This window comes from Anguilla rostrata, chromosome 14 (assembly GCF_018555375.3).
Source record: "Anguilla rostrata isolate EN2019 chromosome 14, ASM1855537v3, whole genome shotgun sequence".
In the NCBI taxonomy this organism is placed as follows: Eukaryota; Metazoa; Chordata; class Actinopteri; order Anguilliformes; family Anguillidae; genus Anguilla; species Anguilla rostrata.
Window position 1 is genome coordinate 23,122,954 of NC_057946.1, and position 24,810 is coordinate 23,147,763.

Sequence of the window (24,810 nt, forward strand, 5' to 3'; positions counted from 1 at the left end):
CTGTTGACTTGGGCATGCCCAGGGTTGTTGCAATGTTCCTGATTTCCTGATTGATTGATTTTCATTTCTGAGCCTTATGACGGCCAGCTTAATTTGCATCGACACTGCTGTCTTCCTCATGTTGTCACACCCCAACAACAATCTCCAAAGGTAATTGCAAAGTCTAGAATCAAGACTAGACATCAACAGCTCTCTTTTGCATTCACTAATGACACAAATGAATACACCTGCCTAACGAAACACATCTGTGAAGCCAATTCAAAAAATACTTGTAGTACCTTAAAATGGGAAGACCATGTACAAAAGGTTCTATAATTTCTAAACGGTTAATCCGATATGTATGAAAATACCCTCAAATTAAAGCTGACAGTCTGCACTTCAACCTCATTATCATTGTATCCTTTCAAACTCAAAGTGCTAGAGTACAGAACCAAAATAACAAAAACTGTATTACTGTCCAATGAACCATGGTGCTGTATTCTACCATGCTGAAACCTGTTGTTCAATGAAGATGACATACAAATAAATAATATTTTTGAAACTATTTTCACATGTTTTTCTCATCCAAGACACACTTGTATATGCTAAAATGTAAATATTTTAACTTTTTTCTAGGATATGTACATGTTTTCCTTGCTGCGCGAGTTGGTACACAGTCATCTTTTCCTGGGGGAAAATATAATTATTCTTTACAATGCCTAGCTGTATTTTCAGTGTAATCAATATCTCTTGTCCAAGAGAAAATTTTCCTAAAAAAAAGTAAAAAAATAAAAAATAAATAAATAAAGAAAATGTTTATTTGTCTACTATTTAAAAAGACATACTAGCTTATACATGCAAAAGCATACACATATAATATTTCACAGTGAAATGCGTATTTTTCCTCCAGCGTATTTTTTGTAATTTATTTATTTATTTATTTTGTCACACGGAAGTGAGCTCCGGAGCCGTAAACATGCAGTATTTGGGGGCGCTGTTACTTTCATACGCAGCGGTGTAGCAGGAGACAGCGACACCACAGCCCAGAGCAGGGATTCCCAAGGCCGGTTAGGTCCTTTAAAAACACAAGCAGTCAAAGTATTGCAGGGAGCCTAGAGAGAATAAACACGGAAAGAAACAGGAGAACAATCTCCATCCATCCTTTATAGTGATCCTGTGTACTGGGAAAGCTTCGTTGTATTCGATCTGATCCAACATTTTTCCGTGAGACCGGTGAGTTGTGGCTCGGTAACGGTGTTGATGTGGACGGCTTTTCGGGGTTTAATGGAGCCTCGTCTCGCCAGTTTCATTGTTGCTTTGTTCTTGGCAGCAGCCATTTTTAATCAGCACAGCTAGCCGTCTCCTCTCTTCCGCGCTTCTCGCTTTTTAGGGAAAAACGGCAGGTTTGGGCCATAATTGCGCAATTTCTACCGTTTTTTCATAGGCAAGTATTTATTTAGTATTGTGATCTTAACGGTGCATGTTTGCACTCTGGGGGTTCGGCTCCAAACTTTATTAATCTAATGTAGTCGGTTTTGCTAGCTTCCTATCTGCAGTTTTGTTTTGTGAAATAAGGTTTCCGGGCTTCAGGCAACAACGGTGTCTTCGTCCTGAAGTCTTTTTTTGTAAGTTGTCTTAATTCCCTTAACCTTATCCTGTGTTAATCGAGATTAATCTTTAGTGATAGCTGACGTGCTAGCTGATTAGCTGCCCGTACGGTTGCGAAATCGCAACTGTTTTGCTGTGAAATGGCTATAGTACGCTAGGCTAAGCTGGATGTGCGTTTCGGGTCGTGCTAGCCGAGCAGCTATATTTCATCCTGAAACACGGCGAATATCTGCGGACTTTTCCTGTCTTGGTGAGGCTAACGTTAGCTTTACGTTCTGCGTTTATGGTTATCCAGTTGAATGTGTGTTTATTTTTCCCGATGTTGTAGCGCAGTCCAAATCAAGCTGGAAGTACTTGGGAATATTGGTAAGGCAAGCGGGCTGATCGCGAACCTAACGCCTGATGATTTCGTTTTTATGAGGGCCTTGGTGTACGGCTAACGTTAGCCTGGTAAATAGTTTCTAGTCAGATCTGCCATTATGAGCACATTTACATAACGTTGGCTAACAATCTTAGGTAACCTTACGTTAACTAACTCATTTGTTGTCCAACATCCGAAAACTGAAAGAATTGTGATAAATTGGGACGCGCGTTTCCCTTAGGAGAGAAACACCATCGGTTTTCTATGCTTTGCTTTCTGACCAGTTACCTAACTAATCTGTGCCATTTTGATCTGAATTTCGCCTCGGTTAGTCTTTGATTTTAACGTGAACTAGCTCACATTGACCCACGTAGATAAACCGACATAGTTTAGTTACTGAAATATGTTTTACAAGGTCGAGATTGTTAACCAGCCGGAAGACAAAATTGTATGAAATTGTCTAAGTCTTGCAGTGTGAGAATGTGAGCCAACTAAGTGGCTAACTAACTTGTATTGGTGGTGTTGATTACGTTATTAATTTAGCTGTCTAGATAAATATGGATATGATAAAGGACACTGTGCATCCGTAAATTGAAATAGCGTAACATTAGCTAGCATTGGTTACCCAAGGTAGCTAACGCTATATCCGTCATTGCTCTGTCTGTTAACGGTGTTTTCTGACTGGTTTGCTAGTGCCTGCACAGTGTTTTTTTTAAAGGGCTCTTCGTGTTCGTACACAGAACAGTCGGTGTTTTGCTGAACTCCGTCGCCAGCGAGCTGGCTGGATCCTGCCTTTGGGAATGACAAAATGGACGTGAAAGTCTAGGTATCCGGTCGCAAGCGCAACGGGGAGCATTTCAGGACCGGAGCTCCTCTAGCTATATTAGCTAGCTGGCTAACACCCTTATCCCAGCGGAACGGTGTCAGTGTTCAGGCGATTAGCCCGCTTTATTCCCAAGGGGAAACTCACTGTCCCGTATATCACCCCGGCCCGAACGGGGGCTTTATCACGGGGATAAGCATCTGTTCCCTGATCACTAATGTTAGCTAGGGGGGAGTGGGGGTGTTTAAGCCCTGTAGATATTGCTAGTAGCTTGCTAACGTAAATTAGTAAAAATCACAAGCCAGTTCCTGAATTTGATCTTGCGTGGCTAGTTAATCAACCGTCTTTCCTATTGATGTGCTTCAAGTGTACAAAGGCGCAGCTGTCGTGGGGTAAAATGGCTGAAAAATGTCCACAAAAATGGTCTGATTCTTGTATGTTTGGATGACCAGGGCAACCAAGGTGAGCTGCTGTGGAGTAGGCCGGCGAACGTTGACATTTTAAATTCGAAATTTATTTTTCAGATGCATTTTTATATGAATTGATGCAAATAGTAATCGTTACTGCTACAAGCATGTCTTGAAACATCGACGGAACATGTTGTACATTTAACGTCTAGTATTAGAGATGTGGACGTCTCCATGTTGTAATATATTGACCAGTATGTTCCGTTGAACATATGAGATCTCCATTTTGGATAAGACCCCTTCCCGGTTTGTTCCAGTGTTATGCAAACCTAGAAAGTTTTGTTTTTTTGTGTGAATGCTTCCGCAAATTTTAATTTCATGGTATTTCATCTCTTGATTGACATAAGTACATTTACGTGCTATCTTTTAGAATCTCCGGTCTCCCCACCGTGGTCTGGCCATATACTTAAACTGGTTTTTGACACAGAAATGGTGAATAAGTGTTTAAGTCTAGAATTAGACCCCATGATTTTCTTTGGCTTGGGTAGGGGTGGACAATAAATGTTATTCAATATGCCCGCATTAACACACGCATACATACATACACACATGAACACACACACATACATATAGTGAATTCACTTGGCTGCATTTATGCCATTCTTTTAAGGGTATTTAAAAACCCATCATGAGGACTAGGTCAGTAGTGTGTAGATGGGAGAACAGGTCATTTTATTAGGTTTGTCTTCTACACACTAAAATGAGTGCTCACTTTTGGCTTTTCCAAATTAAACATACGCTTGCACGTGTCAAAGAATGTCTTTGGGGATCATCCCACCAGAGGGCAATGCATGCGTTAAGCCTAGCCTCTAATACTAATATTCCGTTAAACAAGGCCATATCTCAGATTTTGTCCAGAAGCATATTTTCTGTGTTGAGGCCCCCCCACCCAGCCGAAAGTGTGCCTATTTTAAACTGCGTTAATGAGTAAACTGCTTAGGTTGCCAGAAAAAGACGGTTGTTTACTCATTAGCTACGGAAGGTACGTGACGTACTTCCTGCGAGCAGCCCAAAGAGGGGCATCCCTCTGCTGTCGTCTTCTGGCGGGTTCTGGGGTCGGCTGGTGGACCCCCTGGACCGCCGCCCACCGCGGCAGGCCTGCCCGACCCTGCCAGGAGCGGCCCTCGCGGCGGGGCGGGCCGACGGGCGCAGCCGGCCGGCCCTCTTATTGGGGCTGTCAAAGCCGTTAAAGTTCCAGCTTCCAGCCCTGTACCCCTCCAGCCACCCCCCCCTCCCCCAGATGATTAAACCTCGGGGTGATTGAAACTTTGGTCCATCTCAGAATTTACCTGGTAATTTTACCTCATCGCTCTTACTGATACGCTAACAGTGGCGCGTTTTCTCTGAGCCTTAATCTGAAACGTTTTATGAAAGCGCGGAAATCTGATAGATATGTCGGGGTGGTGGTGGGGGGGGGGGTGAGGGGGGCGGCGGTGGCGGTGGCGGTGGCGGTTTGGCTCAAGAAAAGCCGTCGGCACAGGTTGCTAAATGCAGCTCCTCACGGCTGCGTAATTAAATGGACGTTTTTCGGTTTTCTCTATGAATCGGCAGCTTTCTCCGCGAGGTTTACTTTCGGTGGAACGCGATATTTTTAAAGGCCCTCGCTGAAGTATGCAGAAACCCAGTGACCCCGCGTGCGCTTTTTTATTTTTGGAGATATTATCCAGGGGCCCGGGAGGGTCAGTCAGGGGAAACTGCTCAGCTTTGGGGAAACTCGTAAGGTTGTGGCGGTTGTATACAGGGTTATTTTTTTAATTTTTTATCCTAGAGGTCTCAAATCTTTCTTTTTCTTTTGTTTTCTGTCGGCATGCTTTTCTGTTGCACTGGGCACAGCTCTCCATTGGTTCGAACTCATTAAATTTAAGCTGTTTTGTGAAAATTTGAATGCTTATTGTTGGGTAAGATGTCTTGTTCTACTCAGAGGCAATTGTCGTGTGAATACTCCTTTAATGTCGTTGGATATTAATGCCAGGTGGTTTTTATTATGCAAACTCTATAGAGTATTAAGCGCATTAAGCTTTGTTGTTTTGTTTAACCCTTTTTGTCCCGTTTCCGTCTCTCTCTCTGTCTTCCACAGAAACAAAGGCCCATAGGAAGAGGAGCAAAGAAAAACTTCCATACTCGATGACATTTCATCGCAATGTCCGATCGTTTAGGGCAAATTTCCAAGTCCAAGGATGGGAAAAGCAAGTATTCCTCGCTCAGCTTGTTTGATAAGTACAAGGGAAAGTCAATAGAAACTCAGAAAACTACAGGTAAGGCGCCTCACAAAGCTTTGCACTGCAATTACTGTGGATATGGGGTTCATTCGCTGTGAACACGGGGGTCAGTTTCTGTGGACACGGGGTTCGTTCGCTGTGGGCACGGGGTTCGTTTTCTGTGGACACGGGGTTCGTTTTCTGTGGACACGGGGTTCGTTCGCTCTGGACACGGGGTTCGTTTTCTGTGGACACGGGGTTCGTTTTCTGTGACACGGGTTCGTTTCTGTGGACACGGGGTTCGTTTTCTGTGGACACGGGGTTCGTTTTCTGTGGACACGGGGTTCGTTTTCTGTGGACACGGGGTTCGTTTTCTGTGGACACGGGGTTCGTTTTCTGTGGACACGGGGTTCGTTTTCTGTGGACACGGGGTTCGTTTTCTGTGGACACGGGGTTCGTTTTCTGTGGACACGGGGTTCGTTCGCTCTGGACACGGGGTTCGTTTTCTGTGGACACGGGGTTCGTTCGCCGTGATGTTGGTCCCTCCCCCTCCTGTGTTATTGGAGGCGTGAGGGTTGTGGTATAGCTGAATGGCTTGTTTGGGCCTATGGTTTGGCTGTTGCGTGACACGGGACCGTGCCTGGTTAAACTCCTCCCCCCCCCCCCTTTCCACAGTTGTTCCTCGACATGGCCTGCAGAGTCTCGGCAAAGTTGCCACAGCCCGGCGGATGCCCCCCCCCGCGCACCTCCCGAGCCTGAAGTCCGAAAACAAAGGAAACGACCCCAATGTGATTATCGTGCCCAAAGACGGAACAGGATGGGCAAACAAGCAGGAACAACCAGATCAAAAGAGGTGAGGGGGAGGGTGAGGGGGAGAGGGAGTGGGGGGAGTGGGGGGAGTGGGGGGGGGGGGTCGGTCAGTCGGTTGGTCTGCGGTGCTTTGTGTGGGTGGACTCTAAGGTTACCTCTGAATGTTTAATTTTCAGTGTGTGAGGAGAGAGTCTAGTGAAATGGGCGTGTGTGTGTGTGTGTGTGTGTGCGCGTGCGTGTGCACATATGTGCTTGTTTGTGAGCCTGTGTGCACGTGAGTTTCTGTCTGTATACATGCATGTGTGTGAACCCCAGGTGTTGCAGCCAGCCTGTGCTGTACCTGTGTGTGTGTGTACCCGTGAGTGTGTGTATATGTGCGAGTGTGTGTGTGTACCCGTGTGTGTGTATATGTGCGAGTCTGTGTGTGTACCCGTGTGTGTCTGTATGTGCGAGTGTGTGTGTGTACCCGTGTGTGTGTATATGTGCGAGTCTGTGTGTGTACCCGTGTGTGTCTGTATGTGCGAGTGTGTGTTCCTGTGTGTGTGTGTGTTCCTGTGTGTGGGCGGCGGCGGCAGCAGCAGCAGCGGCGGCGGCGAGGACACGCTGGAGGATGGGGTGTTTGGTGCAGGGAACAGCCTGTAAAATGTGCTGTGTGAGGACTGCGCTTCACACCTGTGTATTAGTGCAGCACAGCCTCCGCGGACAAACCAAACCCGATTCCATTTATTCACACACTCTGTCTGGCAGGAATGTTATCTGTAACAAAAAAATGGTAAATGGTAAATGGACTGCATTTATATAGCGCTTTTATCCAAAGCGCTTTACAATTGATGCCTCTCATTCGCCAGAGCAGTTAGGGTAGGGTTAGTGTCTTGCTCAAGGACACTTCGACATGCCCAGGGCGGGGTTTGAACCGGCAACCCTCTGACTGCCAGACAATCGGTCTTACCTCCTGAGCTATGTCGCCCCCTGATATATAAATATCAGTAACAAAAATAAATTAATAAATAAAAATGCTTGGTAGATCTTCCAGCTGTTTCTGGAGGCACAGGGAATAGGCAGAAACGAGATCTGCTGGAAGTATTTTCTTTTTTTTTTCCCGATTTAAATTTATCGGGCGGGTTTTGTAAGTATGCGGCTACCCGTGCTTTAATTTCTGGAATATCTGCAGATCTTGTTGAATATCTGGTTTGTGTAAATCGGTTATGATTTTCTAAAAATGTTCTTCAAACGAGGATGTGCAGACCCTGGCGCGGGTCTCGGACACGCCCATCGCGTCCATGTAAGGAGAGGAGGCGAACACGTTCCTAAATGAGCGCTCTGTGTCGTGTTCTCCTACTGCATCGGCGGTTCCTGGGGTCAGAGGACAGGCAGCGGGATTTTGAAGCTGGGTAGCCCATGGACAGGAGAAAGGGCCGCATCTTGCACAAATGCTTTGTGATGCCGGTTATAAGATGTTTCTTTTTTTTTTTTTTTTTTTACTGTGCAGTAATGGGGTTGGGGGTGGGGTATGGTTTCCTGGATATGCTGTGGGTTGCAAAAAAAAATCAGCATTTTTTTATTTAATAGTATTTTAAATGTGCATTAGCTTTTCAAAGGGAGCGTGTGATTTATTAGCCTCCGTGCCGTAGCCTGTCGGGCTTTGCGCACGGCTGTGATCACGGCCCTGGGTTTGACTCTTCCCCCCCCCCCCCCCCCCCCCTTCTCGCCCCACAGTTCTACTGCATCAACCACACAGCCGCTGGAGTCGCTGCCTCCGCTGCCTTCTCAGAAATCTGTCTCCAATCTTCAGAAGCCGACTCTGCTAGCGAGCCAGGAGGTGGGTCCGCCGGTCGCGCCTTTAGCGGGGACGCTAGGCTCCCGCTAACGCCACTCTGCTTCGCTCGCGTTTGACCTCCGATAAGATGCGCCCCTTTCAAATGAGAAAATCACTTGTATTTGCTGGAAAAATAGATCAAATTTGGCTTTTTTTTCAGCTACTAGCACTAGTATTGGAACAATCTAGGTTGTGATGTCACTGGGTTGGTCTATCTCGGCTGCTCAAGCTTTCACTGAGCTCAGCGATGAGCCGTGAGAGGGGAAAAGTGGAGAACCCAAGGTGGGTCCATTTGTGTTGCCCCGGGATACTCAAATGCGGCCTGCTGTTGCCGCAGGTTACGAATCCCGTAACAGGCCTACCGTTGCCATGGGTTGCGAAGCCTGTACCAGGCCTACTGTTGCTGTGGGTTATGAAGCCCTTACCATGGCTGCTTGTTTCCGTGGGTTATGAAGCCTGTACCCTGCCTGCTGTTGCCGAGGGTTATGAATACTGTACCCTGCCTGCTGTTGCCGAGGGTTATGAATACTGTACCCTGCCTGCTGTTGCCGAGGGTTATGAATACTGTACCCTGCCTGCTGTTGCCGAGGGTTATGAATACTGTACCCTGCCTGCTGTTGCCGAGGGTTATGAAACCCGCATCAGGCCTGCTATTGCCGTGGGTTACGAAGGCCATACCAGGCCTCCTGTTTCCGCAAGTTACGAAGCCCGTACCAAGCCTGCTGTTGCCGTGGGTTACGAAGGCCGTTACCAGGCCCGCTGTTGCTGTGGGTAATGAAGGCCGTTACCAGGCCTGCTGTTGCCGTGGGTTACGAAGGCCGTTACCAGGCCTGCTGTTGCTGTGGGTAACGAAGGCCGTTACCAGGCCTGCTGTTGCCGTGGGTTACGAAGGCCGTTACCAGGCCTACTGTTGCTGCGGGATACGAAGGCCATACCAGTCCTGCTGTTGGTTCCGTTTCTCGAACAGCAGGGTAGGTGGTGGCAGAGAAACATAGCCACTTTCGGCGAAGCGCAGTGGTCCACTCTGGAGCCGTTGCCAATAGCAACACAAGGCAAAAGACAATTGAGTGGTGGTTTTTTCAAACAAAAATCTGTTTCCTCTTCACCCCTTCCCCTATTTTGTAGCACATTTCTGTGTTTTGTGGTGATAAAAAAGCTGGAGGTGGTCCTCTGAGGACGAATGAACAATTTTAAAACAGATTACCAAACAAAGTGGGTGCAAATCCAGAAACATCCGTATAAAATAAGGCGAGGGCCCTCGAGGGCAAAAGTGCTTTTCTCTCCGTTCTTTATTCAGTATGAACTGAACCGCGCAATAAAACGCCCGGCGTTTCAGCCAAAGCCTTCCTCAGGGACGTGTTGCGTGGTGACATCATCATCAGTGTCGTCTTGCTCGTTACTAACGTTCCTTTTCTGGTGTGGCTTCCCCCGCAGAACACAAACACTGGTGGACCAAAGCAATGGGCACAACTAAACGGAAAGGCAGTAGAACAAGATGGTGAGTGTCTGTCCGTCAAACGTAGCTCCTCCCCCCCCCCCCCCCCCCCCCACACCGTCTGCACTCGATTGTAATGAGACTGCAACCCAAACTCTGTGGGTGGACTTAATGTCAGATCGTTCTGTCCTTTCTTTTATAATCTAATGTTTTTTTTTTTTAATTCGTTTCGGTTTTAAAATTTCACAGCATGGAAAAATGTAGTCTGCAGAGTGGGGAAGAGATGGATCAAAGGTAACGCTTGGCTCTGTAATTGTTGGTCTGTGCGGGTAAATGTCACGGGTTCTCTGAAGCCTGTGGGTCGTCTTTTCAGGTAAACGGACGTAAGGTTTTCGTAACCGTAATGATCAACGTCGCGAGACGCAGGGGTCCTTAAACCTTTGCATCCGCAGCCGGTTCGGTCAGAAGCTCTCGCCTCGCTCGCTGTTGCTATGACGATGCTGACTGACACCCCCGCAGTCTCATCCTTTTTATGCTTCGGATTCTTTTTATTTTTTAATTTTTTAATTTTTTATTTTTTACGATGCAGGTTAAGTACCCTGCTCAAGGATGCACTCGCGCTTGCACTTTAGCACTCGAGCAGGACACTGCTGTTGCGCCCTTGAGCAAGATGCTTAACCCGAATCGCTTCAGGTTAATTTACGTTTTGGGCATTTAACAGATGGACAAATTTACACTTACACTGTATCCATTTGTACAGTCGGATATTTTCCGAAGCGGTTCAGGTTAAGTACCTTTGCTCGAGGGTAATGCCCCGTTTAGGAATCAAACCCGTGACCTCCTGCCACCCCCCCCCCCCCCCTGCTCCAGGTTCAAGGGCCTCAAGCCGACTGCAGCCCTTCTCTCACGAGGAATTTCCGACGCTGAAGGCAGCTGGGGAACAGGACAAGGCCGTCAAGGAAAGAAGCGCCTTCGATCTGTCGTATGGGCCCGGACCAAGCCTCCGCCCCCAGAGTAAGCAGCTATACACGTGACTATGAGGGCACGCTGAGAGCTGCCTCAGATCTGTCGTATGGGCCGGACAAGCCTCCGCCCAGAGTAAGCTGGCTTCTGAGGCTGAGCTATAGAGCTGAGCTACGCTGAGAGCTGAGATACACTGCAGATCTGTCGTAGGGCCCGGACCAAGCCTCCGCCCCAGAGTAAGTATGAGCTATACTGAGCGCTGAGCTATAGAGCGAGCTACGCTGAGAGCTGAGATGCACTGCAGATCTGTCGTATGGCCCGACCAGCCTCCGCCCCCAGAGTAAGTACTGAGCTATACTGAGCGCTGAGCTATAGAGCTGAGCTACGCTGAGAGCTGAGACACTGCAGATCTGTCGTATGGGCCCGGACCAAGCCTCCGCCCCCAGAGTAAGTACTGAGCTATACTGAGCGCTGAGCTATAGAGCTGAGCTACGCTGAGAGCTGAGATACACTGCAGATCTGTCGTATGGGCCCGGACCAAGCCTCCGCCCCCAGAGTAAGGCCGCCTCCCGGGGGCCGCGCTTCCCCAGAACGCGCTCGGGCTTGGGGTCGATGTTAGCGCGTTAGCTTGTCAAAACGAATGTCCTTAACGTCATTAATGTACACCTAAGGCTCCAGTGTAAAGCTGTGGTCTTGGAGGGCCGCGTTGTCTGCTGGTTTTCTGGGTGTCCTCAGCACAAATGCTTCGTCTGAGTCATTGGTCGTCTGAGGAATCCACGCGCCTTGTTCTCAAGGCCTTAACTGGCAGCTGATTGAAAGGAAAACGGGAAAACCTGCAGACACCGCGACCCGCTTGGGGTTCAGTTTGGCCCCCTTGGGGTTCAGTTTGACCCCCCTGGAGTTCAGTTTGGCCCCCTTGGGGTTCAGTTTGGCCCTTGGGGGTCGCGTGTTGCCGTTTTGGGGTTCAGTTTGACCCGCTTGGGGTTCAGTTTGGCCCCCTTGGGGTTCAGTTTGACCCGCTTGGGGTTCAGTTTGACCCGCTTGGGGTTCAGTTTGGCCCCCCTGGGGTTCAGTTTGGCACCCCTGGGGTTCAGTTTGGCACCCCTGACCTGAGGGATTCAGTGTTTTAATGTGTCTGGTGTGAGTGACCTATACTCTTTGCCAGGGCAGCCCGACCCTGGTCCTGGGTATATACCCTCCCATAAGTTACCATTTCAACCCTAATTTTATTTAGCACTCCTAATTGTAATTAGCAGCTCAGTGAGGTCTATAGATCGAGGTGGACTTTGTTAGGGTTGCAGTGAAAACCTACAGGACAGTAGATTTCTAGCTGTTGAGTGAGGTGCACTTTGTTAGAGTTGCAGTGAAAACCTACAGGACAGTAGATTTCTAGCTGTAGAGTGAGGTGCACTTTGTTAGGGTTGCAGTGAAGACCTACAGGACAGTAGATCTCTAGCTGTAGATCGAGGTGCACTTTGTTAGGGTTGGAGTGAAGACCTACAGGACTGTAGATCTCCAGGACCAGGGTCAGGCAAGCTGTTCGATTGGGTAACCATGCAAGATGTCGAGCGTAGTAGAGGCTGAGCTTTACATCGCGCACGGAGAACGTGCACTGCACAGACATTCCCCTCGAGCCCCGTCGCCATGGTTTCGCTCGCCTCGTACCCGATCGCGCTCGTTATGTAAGGGGGACCCGGCTCTGCGTTCTCGGCGCGGGACTGAACGGCCCCCCTCCTGGGACGCGAAGCTCCCTGACGAGACGCGCTCGCGGCCGGCGCCGTTGCTATCGGAGACCGCGGGAACCTGCATGGAACAGCTTTGTGTCCTGTAAGGATAATAAGGGCTTAACGAACAGAATCTGGCCTTTTTTTGGCTGGGCCGCAACCGCGGAGCCAGCCCTGCAAACGCGAATGTCTGTGACTGACTGAGTGAGTGATGAAGTTACACCATTGGTCGTCCCGAGTTATGAAGTCACACCATTGGTCGGCCGGATCACGTGTTTTAGGTCCAGCCGTATACTAGGTTTTAACCTTGGTCTTGTGTCTGAATAGGTGAACAGGAGACGGGCCCTCCTGATGCGTTTTTGTGTTTATTTAAAGGGGGGGGGTAGAAGCGGAGAGGCTTAGAGGGACGGGATTGCGGTACGGTGGAGCGTCGAGGTGGGGGGGTTGAGCGTGTGGGGTTGTGTGGGGCTGTGCCACACGGCCCCCCCACCCCACCCCACCCAACCCGCCGCTCCTGCGACTCTGTTGGTTGACGTGCAGGCGGATGTTCACGTTGCAGAGCGTGTGTTTGGCGGTTAGAGCCGCATGTGTGTGGGTTCGAGGCCCGTAATGACGATGCCCGTTCTCCCCCCCCCGCAGACGTGACGAGCTGGCGGGAGGGAGGAGGGAGGAACCTGCACCCCGCCTCGGCGCCCGCGCCGCTCTCCTCCGAACCCGAGGCCAGGAGCGGCGGGCCGGCTGAGGCGTCGGCGCCCCCTCCCCCGCCCCCCGCCGCGGCCCCGGCAGCCGCCGCCGTCGCCGCCCCCCCTCCCCCTCCCCCCGCTGCCTCCGCCGCCGCCGAGCCCAAGGACCCCGCCCTTCGCCCCGCCCTGTCCCTCAGGCGGAGCGCCCCCTCAGTCCTGCAGTACCAGCAGCACCACCCCACCACCGTCTACCACGACATGCTGCCCGCCTTCGTAAGTACCGGGGGGGGGGCACCTTGCTTTCCTAAGTCCCCAACGGGGGTACCCTGCTTTTGTAAGTAACCCAGTGGGGGTTCCCTACTTTAAGCACCCTGCTTTTGTAAGTACCCCAGGGGGGCACCCTGCCTTCATAAGTACCCCACGGGGGGCTTTGGGGGTTCTAGCAGCGTAGTGATAAGATTAAAAAGCAGCAGCAGTCTGTTAAAGGCTCCTTGTGGTTTGCCCTCAGGCATATAGTGGATTCCTGCATTCATGCCTCCTGAAAGTGAAGCGTTTGTAGTAATTGGCGTGATCGTACTGTTTGTCATTGCACTGTAAGTTCTGTCTTAGTGTTTTATGTTCAGCGTTTTCAGATGAGATGACAGGCAGTGGCTTTTTAAATGGTTTTTTCTTTGAGGCGGTACATGTTAATTAGCTTTTAGATTGCAGTTAAATGGAATGTTTTGCCTTCAGGCTTGTGTGTGTGTGTGTGTGAGTGAGAGTGTGAGAGTGTGGAGGTGAGTAGAGTGACCATAGGTTGACGGTAAAAGGGTCGAGCTGAGGGGGAGTCGTAGTGATGGAGGTCCGTAGTCTATGGGGGAAGTCCCGTAGCGATGGGGGGTGTCGTAGCTGATGGGGTCCCGTAGCTGATGGGGGAGGTCCCGTAGCTGACGGGGGGGGGGGGGGGTCCCGTAGCTGACGGGGAGGTCCAGCTGAGGGGCCCGTAGCTGACGGGGGGGGGTCCCACTGCACTCTAACCCCGCTGTCTTTGCAGATGTGTCCCAAGGAGAATCGGGACTCGCCCTCGTCCCAGGACCACGGGCCCGCGGCCGTGGTGGCCCCGGTGCGGTTCGAAGCGCGGCCCACGTTCAGACCGCCGTTCCCCGGCCCCGAAACCGTCAAGTAAGCCACGCCCCCCCACGCGCCTCCTTTCCCTCACAGGAAGTGCCTCACGCGGTCGCGTTGGGGAAACTCACGGAGAAGCCAGTTAACAGTTCTTAATACGCTTTTAAAAAAAATGTTTTTTTACGTGCAGAGCATTAAAAAGACTGGTTTACAGGTGGGTTCCTAACTTTAATCTCTCTCGTTCTTTTGCTCTCCCTCTCTCTCTCTCTCTCTCTCTCTCTCTCTCTCTCTCTCTGCCCCTCTCTCTCTCACTCTGCTCTTTCTCTCCCCCTCTCTCTCTCACTGCTCTCTCTCCTCCTGTCTCTCCCTCTCTCCCTCGCTCCTTCCCTCCCCTGCCCGTGTAGCGGAGAGGTCAGGCGGGAGAACCGCTTCACCCGCGGCCCCGCTCGGCCCTCGTCGCGGCCCATCCGTCGCCCCGGCGACCGCGCCCCTCGTCCCGCCATCATCAACCCCGAGGACCTGAAGGACCTGGACGACCTGGACAACGACTGCGAGGACGGCTGGGCGTGAGCCTCGAGCGAGCCGCTACCGCGACGCGCCGTCGGCTTCACCCGCTCCGCTGCGTTCACAACCGCGCGACCGGGCGGCGTTCACACCGCCCGGACCGTGGTGTGCGTTCACAACCGCGACGCGACCGTGGTGTGCGTTCACAACCGCGACGCGACCGTGGTGTGCGTTCACAACCGCGACTCGCCGGTGCGTTCACAACCGCTCGACCGGGTGTGCGTTCACAACCGCGAGGCCTGGTGCGTTCACAACGACTCGACGGGAGTCGTTACCTGGACTCACAGGTGTCTGTTTAAAACCGCATTGGCCCTCTGTGCATTAAACTCAACTCAAGTTTCAGTTTATTAAAACTGTGCCAGTCTTCTGCGTGTTAAACTGAAACCTGAGTTCAACACACAGAAGATTGCGCATGGTTTTAAGCTCAGCTAAAACTGCAACAGTCTTCTGTGTGTTAAACTCAGGTTTCAGTTTATTGAATCCGCACCAGTCCGTGTGTGAAACTTGGGTTTTGGTTTATTAAAACTGCGTCTGTCTTCTTGGTGTTAAATTGCCTCTGACGTGCATGCCTGGGGTTGGTACGCCTCATGTTTATGTATTTCTTGTGTAATTCATCTCATCTGTGCTATTGGCCTGCCCTGGTCTCCTTGGTTACGGTGCGTTTGGGTTCACAAATAGCACATTAAATGTCCTTAACCTTGAATCTTGTTCCTCCTCCTTGTTATTTATTATCCACGATTTTGCTAATTTACTCATTTAAATGCAGTTTTGTAAAATTGATTGCCAGTCTGCATTGTGTTGGCTGCAATAATTGAAAGGATTGGCAGTTTAGAGCCAAAATGGCCGTCCTTGAGCCGCTGTGGGGCCGTTTGAGGATACAGCCAGTACAAACTTGAGCAGATGGAGGAGTTTCTGTGCTAAGGGGAAGGGAAAAAAAGAAAAGGAAAGTGGCGTTCCTCGCTCCTCGTGGGATTGGCTGTGCTTACGGCAAGCGCTGCTGTCGCAGTGGGGCTGCTCTGCTCCCCGTGAGAGAGCTCCGGGCCTCTGAAACGTGTCTGCTTCTGTCGCAGGGCTCCACGAGGAGGTGGACTACAGCGAGAAACTGAAGTTCAGCGACGACGAGGAGGAGCACGCGTGCAACGAGAAGAACAAGAAGTGGTAGGTCTGGCCCCTCTGCACCACCCCTCAGAAACTGACGTTATCAGTCCGTGATGAGTAGCTGGTGATTGATGCGGTTGGTTGGTGGTGATGAGTAGCTGGTGATGGATGCGGTTGGTTGGTGGTGATGAGTAGCTGGTGATGGATGCTGTTGGTTGGTGGTGATGAGTAGCTGGTGATTGATGCGGTTGGTTGGTGGTGATGAGTAGCTGGTGATTGATGCGGTTGGTTGGTGGTGATGAGTAGCTGGTGATGGATGCGGTTGGTTGGTGGTGATGAGTAGCTGGTGATGGATGCGGTTGGTTGGTGGTGATGAGTAGCTGGTGATGGATGCGGTTGGTTGGTGGTGATGAGTAGCTGGTGATGGATGCGGTTGGTTGGTGGTGATGAGTAGCTGGTGATGGATGCGGTTGGTTGGTGGTGATGAGTAGCTGGTGATGGATGCTGTTGGTTGGTGGTGATGAGTAGCTGGTGATGGATGCGGTTGGTTGGTGGTGATGAGTAGCTGGTGATGGATGCGGTTGGTTGGTGATGAGTAGCTGGTGATTGACCACGCCTGTGTTTTATGGACAGGGTGGATTGGGAGCAGGGGAGGGAACGCCAGTCCTCCCTCAGTTCGGGAGAGGGAGTGTACATCCAGGACGGCCTCGAGGACGAAGGACACCACCGCTACCCGGACCAGCAGCCCCCCAGGAAGACCAGCGGCAGGTTCACCCCTGCTGAGCACGCCCCCGCCCTGGTAAGACCCACCGAAAACGCACCGGGGCGCAACTGAGCTTACCTACAGGACACCGCTGCCAATGTAGCGCCAGCGCCTAAACACTCAGCCTGTCGTTCTTACCCAGCCGTGTTTCAATCTCCAAATAACGTAATGTGCTGGGAAGAACTGCCCTGAAGCTGAGGAGCATTGTTCTTCATTAATCGCTGAGGCAGAAGCACATTTTGGGGAGTTGGGGGGTGCACTGTGCTTTAAGCCAGTCTCTGAATTGCCCACACTGCGTTGGGGATCGGGATCTAGCTTTGGTCCCCCCCCTGCATAGGCCCCATCCCCCGGCATGTCCACGGGTGGCTGTGTGCTGTAAATGGTTAAAGAACTGGACTGGCAGCTCCAAGGTTGTGGGTTCGATTCCCGAGTGAGATCCTTGTGGGTTGTAGTCTTGATCCAAGGTATTAAACGGAATCGCTTCAGCAAATCTTCAGCTCAAACTTTATATACCTCACTTCCTTTTTGAGGGTTCCGGCCTGGTTTTTGCCCAGTTTTTCCTTGTGTTGCTCAGTAAAGCGTCTGTGACCGTTCTCTGTCTGTACCAGACCTGGGTCAAATACGTGTTTCTTTTGGTTTCAAATACTTTTTCGCCAAATACTTTTTCTGTGCTCTGTTGATCTTGCCTGGTGTAACTGGACCTGCCAATGTGACCAGAAGGCAGGGTTTTGCACTTTTTGAGAGTATTTCCTTGGTTCCAACACACCAGACAAGATCAGTAAAGCGTAAAAAAAAAGGATTTGAATCCGAAACAAATGCGTATTTGACCCAGGTCTGGTTTACACATATAAAATTGATTTGATTTAGTAAACGGATTGTGAGCGTGAAGATCGCGAGCAGCGTGATTCCCTCTGGATAAGAGCGCCGGCTTGTTGTTGTCCCCCCCCTCCCCCCCAGCAGAAAGCGGGCGTGAGCAGCGGTCTCCACCGCGGCGAGTCGGTGGAGGAGAAGGACGAGCAGCAGCAGCAGCCGCGGCCGGCCGCGCGCGGGAAGTTCGTCTCCCCGGAGCTCTCCGAGGCGGTGGAGCGGGCGCGGCGGCGGCGGGAGGAGCAAGAGCGGCGCGCGCGGGAGGAGCGCCTGGCCGCCTGCGCCGCCAAGCTCAAGAAGCTGGACGAGAAGTTCGGCAAGAGCGAGAGGCCCCCGCCCCGGGCCGAGGGGGCCCCGCGGGAGCCCGACGGCAAGGAGCCGCCGCCCTCCCCGCCGGGGAAGGACTCCCCGAAACTCCCCCAGGAGAGCTGGCAGTACGCTACCAAAGGTGAGCGCCCAGCGGGTTGTTTTTGCTCCGCTGACCTGGTTTGGGTCGCCGGAACGGCCGTTCATGCCAACTTTTTTTAAAACTTGAGGTTATGTGTAGTGGGGGCTGTGACATAGTTGACAGACTTCAGTTACCCTGCTGTTAATTGGGAATTGATGACGGGACAAGGAAAAAGGAAGAATTTTTAAATGTTGTAAATTACAATTTTTTTGGCACTGTATGTCAATCAGCCTACGAGAGGGAAATTAATTCTGGACGTCGTGCTTTGTAATAACACTGACAGAACTTGCAGCATAGGGGTAGTGGAGCCACTTGGGTCAAATGGACATTCCGTGGTTGGTTTTGGCAATTTGAGAGGGTGTCCTCTAAGTCCAGAATTTTTCATAGGTTCCAAAGGGTTATTCTTGATGCGCATGTAAATTCATTCCGAAAGTATGAAAATGTAAGTTGGAAAAAGCAGGCTCTGCAGTGGATGAGTAATGCTAAGTGTTTGAGGAAAAAAAGAATAAACTTTATAAGATATACCAAAATGACAGTACTGAGAGTAATCAGGCTGAGTTCTAATAATAGTTCAAACTTTTGTGGTGTGAATTTGTTATAAAGAGTTGTTATGATTTGCATTCCACTATCTATTACATTGTAGGGAACAAGATAAACTAAGATAAGAGACTTTATTGTCCCGAAGGAAATTTGTTTTAGACACATCTGGTGCTTGCTGTATGAATAGCCTGTGTAGTGTGACATTAGAAGGATGTTGGAGATTGGGGTGCGGGAAGGGGGATCTTTTGGAGGATAATCAGACTCTCCGACCCCCTGCAGAGCCAGCGGAGGTTCCCCCAGAGCAGTACGCTGCCCAGGACTACAGAGAGGACGAGCCCGCCAACTACCGCAGCGAGGACGAGGGTCCCGGGCCTGCGTCCCCCGTTCCCGACTACGCGAAGTACCAGAAATCTCTCCCCCCTCGCTTCCAGAAGCAGCACCAGCAGGTGAGGACAAACCACCCTGCCCCACGACCCTAGGGTGGACAACCTCCACCCTGCCCCACGACATCTCCCTGAAGCCAACGCTAACTTCCTTATCCCATAATCCCCTGGGATTAAAGGGCATGAGCGGACGGGGCACTACGGTGTTAAAAGGAACAGATGTTTTCCAGATTAGCAGTAAAGGTTTGGACGGTCTTTGTAGTGCAGTGAAAACTCTTTAGTCCACTGGTTCTTAATTATCATGCAAAATTTTGGGGTAGATCTGAATAATTTTCAGCCATTTTAAAGCCGGAACGATGTTTGTCTGTTGGCTTGTGTATGCTGGGTCGGTTGGTTTTAGCATGGGTTCGTTGGGAGTATTGCGTCTGGCTTTATGTAACTGGCTTTTGTACATTCTGATCTTAACTGTTTTTATCCTTGCATAGAATTGTATAGAATATTAATTTCCTCAGTTTTCCTAGTTCACTCAGTAAGATAATTGGTGCTTTTTCTCCTCTTAGACTATTGATGAACACATTACTGTGCACCCTTTTGGCATTGTACTTGGCTCCGTGGGGGGCGGGGGAATGTTCTGCTAGTCTATATGGACTGATCTGATTGGCTGATCTGTGAACTCTTGCCCTCCAGGACCAGGTGTACAAGGTGCCCCACTGGCAGCAGCCGGCAGGGAACCCTGCACAGTCCAGTGCCGCCCACGCCCAGCGTGGGTACTACCCCCCTCACGTGCTGGGTTTCGACCCCCGCTGGATGATGATGCCCCCTTACATGGACCCCCGCATGACCCAGGGGCGCTCCCCCGTGGACTACTACCCCAACCCCGTCCATTCTTCAGGTGGGTGCTGCCTGTGCCATTGACCTGCAGTCTATAAATGTCGTCTCTGAGGTCTCTGGGCAAAATTACTTCCTCGTTGGACGTGGATTGCAAATGGGGCAGATCTTGGCTAACAAATGACTTCTCCAGGTGATCTCCAATGGTGCAAATGAAATAGCTTGGTGTTATGTTGTGGCAAAGGTTTCCGGCCTCTCAAAATGAGCAAATAAATGTTCAGAATTGGTCAGAATTGACCTTTGGGAACTTCCTTGCGCTTTTACTTGTATGCTGTTACTGCAGTGCAGTGATAGCCTGGGGAATAAATGGGGAAAAAAGCCAATTTTCCAGAATCCTCCTTTTTTACTTCTCTCCGCCCTTTTTTTTGGCCCAGGAATGATGAAGCCCACGATGCAGCAGGACCACCTGAACAGCCCGGGGTCCGCCTCCGACGAGGGCTGCCATCCCAGCATGCTCCAGGAGCGCCGGGCTCCTTCCACCGAGCCGTACCCCATGTGGAGCCAGGACGCCTACCCGCCCGCCCCCACCCGCAGCTTCACCCCGCCCTACCAGCGACAGCACGAGGGCAAGGACACGAGCCGCTCGGACGACAGGTGAGCGGCCGCCGCGATGGCGGGAGACAGCGCCTGACTGCGCGACTCCCTTACCTGTTCACGTATCGGTGAAGGCGTCACAGCTGTGCCTACTTTCACCAGAATTAAATTGCCTGACGAGCAGCTGTACTGAGTGTCAGATGCACTTCAGAGTCATCAGCTCCTAAAACGCCTGTGGTACCATCTGCAGTTTTCAGAGCTCTTGTTTTCATGTCTTATTTGTGTAGCATAATAGTCAAAAAATGGTCAACAGCTGTCATAATAGTTGTAGTTATCTGTGAACTGTTGACAGGTGTATTCCTTTTGTTTTGTACAGGAGTGAGCGGGCGTGTTCCCAGCAAGAGTCCTACGAGGACAGGGCAAAGGAGTTCGGAGACATCCCGGCTGAGGAGCCCCCCCACCAGGGCTACCGGCAGACCAGGAGGCCAGACCTGGCCTTCGGGGAGCCCGGGAGGAACGTGCTCCAGGACGAGTCCCCGCCGCCCGTCGGCTCGGGCTGGTCCCAGACCGCCGAGTGCGACTATCCCCCCGGCGAGCCCAAGGAGTTCGCCCACGGCCGGTACCACAAGGACGGCGGCGACTCGCGGGATGAGCCGTTCGACTGCTCCGCCAAGGAGAAGGGCTTCGAGTCGGACTGCTGGAGGGCCGAAGCCCCCCTCAAGAAGGAGGGAGGCGGAGGGCTCCAGTCGCAGTGGTCGGATCCTGGCTCCGGCAGCAGCGTTGGCAGCCAGCCGCCCGAGTCGAGCGGGAGGACCCTGATCAGGAGGACCGGGCCCATCAAGAAGCCGGTGCTGAAAGCCCTGAAGGTGGAGGACAAGGAGAACGAGAAGCCCAAGGCCGAGCCTGAGGAGAAGACCGTCCCGTACCGGCTGGAGAAGGAGGTCCTCACGAACGTGTACGACCTGAAGAAGGATGCTGGTCAGCCTTTGAGCACCCGCCACTCGGTCGCCCTGGCCGTCGCTCCGCCCGAGGAGAAGCACCCCCCGGTCGCGACGAAGGTGGAGAAGACCGTCACCCCTACCGAGGACCTGCTGGAGGTCCGGGACCCGCCGGAGAGCAGGGAGCCGCCCGCCCCGCGCCGAAACAACTGGATCTTCATCGACGAGGAGCAGGCGTTCGGCGGAGCCAGAGGGACAGGGCGGGGCCGGGGGCGGGGCTTCCGCGAGTTCAACTCGCGCGGGGGCGGCCGCGGGGGACGCGGCGGCGGCGGCGAGAACCCCCGGGGAGGCTACGGCAACAGCGTCGGGGCCCAGAGGGGAGGCAGGGGCCGCGGGCTGCGGGAGTTCGGGAAGCCGGAGGACGCGGCGCAGAGAGGGAAGCCGCGGCGGCGCAACGTTAGCGAGACGCTGAGCGAGACCTCCGAGTACGAGGAGCTGCCCAAGCGGCGGCGCCAGAAGGGCTCGGAGAACGGGGAGGCCGCGGCGTACCCCGAGTCCGGGGGCCCCAGGAAGGTGGACAACCGGGACTCGTGGAGGTCCAACAAGGTGTACACGGACGACCAGGGCAGCGGCGGGGAGTCCCGAGACAAGTCCAAAGCCGCCAGAGGCTTCGGGCGCTCGTTGCCCCCGCGCCTGACCAACAGCGGGTACACCCGGGGTTTCGGGTCCCGCGAGATGTCCAGCTGGCGGGGCAGGGGCGGGCAGTTCGGGGGCGGCCCCGCGCAGGAGAACGGTTACGGGCTCGGGACGGAAGCCTTCCAGAGGAGGCCCCTGGACCGGGACCCCCTGAAGTACGGCCAGAAGTACCCGGGCTCCTTCGCCGAAAACGGCGTGGACGACCGAGGCGGGGAAGCCGGCGACTACTACCTGGACGGCGACAACCCGGACAACCGGCCGCTGAGGCGGCGCCGGCCCCCCCGCCAGGACAAGCCCCCGCGATTCCGCCGCCTGCGGCAGGAGAGGGAGCCTGGCGGCCCGTGGAACGGCGAGGAGTACGTCAACGGCGACTTCGCCGGCCACTGGCCCGCGCGCCCCAAGGGCGCCGAGGAGGCCGGGCCCGGGCACCACCCCAGGGGGCGGAGCCACCAGGACCAGGCGGAGGACTGGGAGACCGGCTCGGACAACAGCGACTTCAACGAGCGGCAGGACCGGCGCGGCGGCGCCTCCCAGCCCGACGCCCCCTCGGACTCCGGCCACGGTGAGCTGGGCGGCGGGGAGAAGAGGGAGCTCTCCAAGAGGAGCTTCTCCAGCCAGCGCCCTCTGGTGGACAGGCAGAACCGCAAGGGGGACCCCGGCGTCCTGGAGGGGAGCAAGCTGTCCCGACCTGTCGACGGCTCGACCAAGCCTGGAAGGGGCGACGGATGGCAGAACGGGATGTCTCCCAACAGCAAGAGGTGAACCTTCGGGCGCGGTGTCGGTACGGGAGCTATTGCTGCAGTACCCAACCCAGGGACAGATTTACTGTATATATGAACGGGCACCCCATGGGAAACCAGGATAAACCTGCTGGAGATCCCCTCTGGGGGAGATAGTTGTCCCTCTTATAGAAGAAATTTAAGCCTATAGCTGAAAAATAAGGGCCTGATTTAGAAGAGTTAGGTTAGAGCAGTGCGTGTAACTACGTGAATGAATGATTGAAATTAGTATTCATTCAGTTGATATTCAATTAATATTCAAACGTTCATTCTTATTTTGGGTTAAACGGGACCTTCCTACTGTACATTTGTTGGCTCATTCCAAAATAATTCTTTCTTAGTCCAATATCAAGGCCCATTCAGAACACTGCTTTCCTAGAAAGACCAACTTTAGTACTTATTTTTAAACCAGTTAAATTCGTAGCATGAGTCAAAGCAGTTCATCTGCTGCCACTGACTTTGTGCTGGATCTTGTGAAATGTCTCCGTGTGACTAATCAGACGTCTGAGGATCTGTGGGACGGACTGCTTACCACACAACACATACGCTGTACGGCGGCAGACTATTTAAAATTCGGGCTAAAATTAAACTCATGACATGCCGTCTCCCTGGGAGAAGACCGGTCTGTTAAAGGGACATTGCACTTTTGGTCTAACACAAGGATTTTTTTGTGGAGCTTTCCCCGTTGCATTTGCATAGTGCGAATACTGTCCTCCACGGTTTGTGCTTCAAACCGTAATTTTTTGGCGAGGTCCCGAAAACTGATGGGAGTGAATCGGGAGGTGGGCAACCCCGGGAGGAACGGCGATGCCGTTAACGGTCAACGGGGACAGCTGATGTTGCTAGTATTCACTCTATGCAAATGCACTGGACTGAGCTCCTCAAAATGACTCGTTATACCAAAGTGAAATATCCCAGCTAAGCGGAAAGAAGAAAGATGCTTTGGCGTCGTTGAAAATTGATCGCAGTAACGACATAAAAAATTGAAACGAAGTTTGCGGTTAACTTAACCATCCAGGGAAAATTGCGTTTGTGTTCTGAGGTGTTTATGGTAGCTGAATACGTCTGAAAGCGTAGCGGCTTTGGACAAGACCGTGGTGCCTTCCGTCGGTGTTGAAATAACGCGGTCGATCATTACATTGGTGCTTTTTTTTTGGTTTCGCGCATTTTGGCCCCTCAGGAGCCAGGAGGACGCGGGTTCGGGGCTGAGTTCCGGCTCGGTCTACAGCGTGGAGCAGTCCGAGGACAGCCCCCAGACCGTCCCGGCCGAGGCCCCCGGCAAGAAGGCGGAGAAGGAGCTGAGAGCGGGGCAGCTGAAGGGGGACAAGGACGAGCCCCTGTCCCAGTACGACCCCAACAGCTACCCGCGTGAGTGAGACACGGCCGCCTTTAACGCACCGGGGCGTAGGGGCCGCGCGGAACGCGCCCGAAACGCTCGCGGGGAGCGAGTGCATTTAATAGCGCGCTCCTCTTCCTCTGGAGTTTGTGCATTGATGGTGCTGTCAGCAGATCTATGGGCAAACTGAATGGGGACTATTACGTAACTGAAATCAAGCAATTGAATTCATTGTCCAGCACGCTCTCTATGCCTATTTTGTAATAATTCTGATTGAGTATTAATTACTGATTAGTAATGAATCTTTTTTCTGTGTGCAACAGAAATTTCTATTTGGAGTTGAGCTGGTTTTCTTACTGTAATTTTTTTTATTTAATATTTTTTTTAATTAACTCGCATTAAAAATGGGGGTTTTGTTGGGAGCACCACAGTTTTAAGGTGAAGCTTGCTGGGGTATTTGCTGGGATATTGGCGTTCTTTTGATGACTTCCCTCTGTTTGTGCCCGCAGTGGAGGGCGATGTGGGCCCCGCTGTGCCCGGTCCGGACGGCTTCCCGGAGGTGCTCTCCAAAAAGCAGCGGCGCCAACAGGAGGAAGACCGCAGGAGGAAGGAGCAGGGGGCGCCAGTGAGTCGGAGACGGGGGCGGGGGGAGTCTGGGGGCTGGGGGGCAGACGCGCCTCGTGATCTAGATCATCATACCGGGAGCGTAAGTGTCTCTCCCTCCGCATAGCACTAAACCATCCCAGATTTTATCACAGGCTGGGCTTCATGGGAGGAAGTTTCCTATTGGTGGATTCCACTCTGTGCTCTTGACTGCTTTTAGTTAGACCTGAAATGGCTTTGACTGCCTTTAGTTGGACCTGAACTGGCTTTGACTGCTATATGGTGGCAATGATGTCCACCTATACTGCTCGCAAAGGGGTCAAAACTGGATGAAGTCCTGGACATTGTTACAATATTCTTATATTTTCTGTTTACCGCTACTTCCTGAATTATTTATAGAGA

At 52.2% G+C, this 24,810-nt stretch overlaps 1 protein-coding gene across 1 annotated transcript in view; it reads left to right on the forward strand.

Moving 5' to 3' along the window:
- Positions 1–980: 980 nt before the first annotated feature.
- prrc2b (proline-rich coiled-coil 2B) overlaps positions 981–24,810 on the forward strand; it is a 36,389-nt gene continuing 12,559 nt past the window's right edge. Inside the window, 18 exon segments of the mRNA XM_064307374.1 lie at positions 981–1,212; positions 5,316–5,493; positions 6,112–6,289; positions 7,963–8,065; positions 9,497–9,560; positions 10,368–10,511; positions 12,824–13,140; positions 13,901–14,028; positions 14,376–14,535; positions 15,602–15,693; positions 16,267–16,432; positions 17,354–17,711; positions 18,531–18,697; positions 19,322–19,526; positions 19,897–20,116; positions 20,433–22,448; positions 23,650–23,837; positions 24,315–24,511. Of these exon segments, the coding sequence (XP_064163444.1) occupies positions 5,379–5,493; positions 6,112–6,289; positions 7,963–8,065; positions 9,497–9,560; positions 10,368–10,511; positions 12,824–13,140; positions 13,901–14,028; positions 14,376–14,535; positions 15,602–15,693; positions 16,267–16,432; positions 17,354–17,711; positions 18,531–18,697; positions 19,322–19,526; positions 19,897–20,116; positions 20,433–22,448; positions 23,650–23,837; positions 24,315–24,511 (4,818 nt within the window). The 5' untranslated portion in view covers positions 981–1,212; positions 5,316–5,378.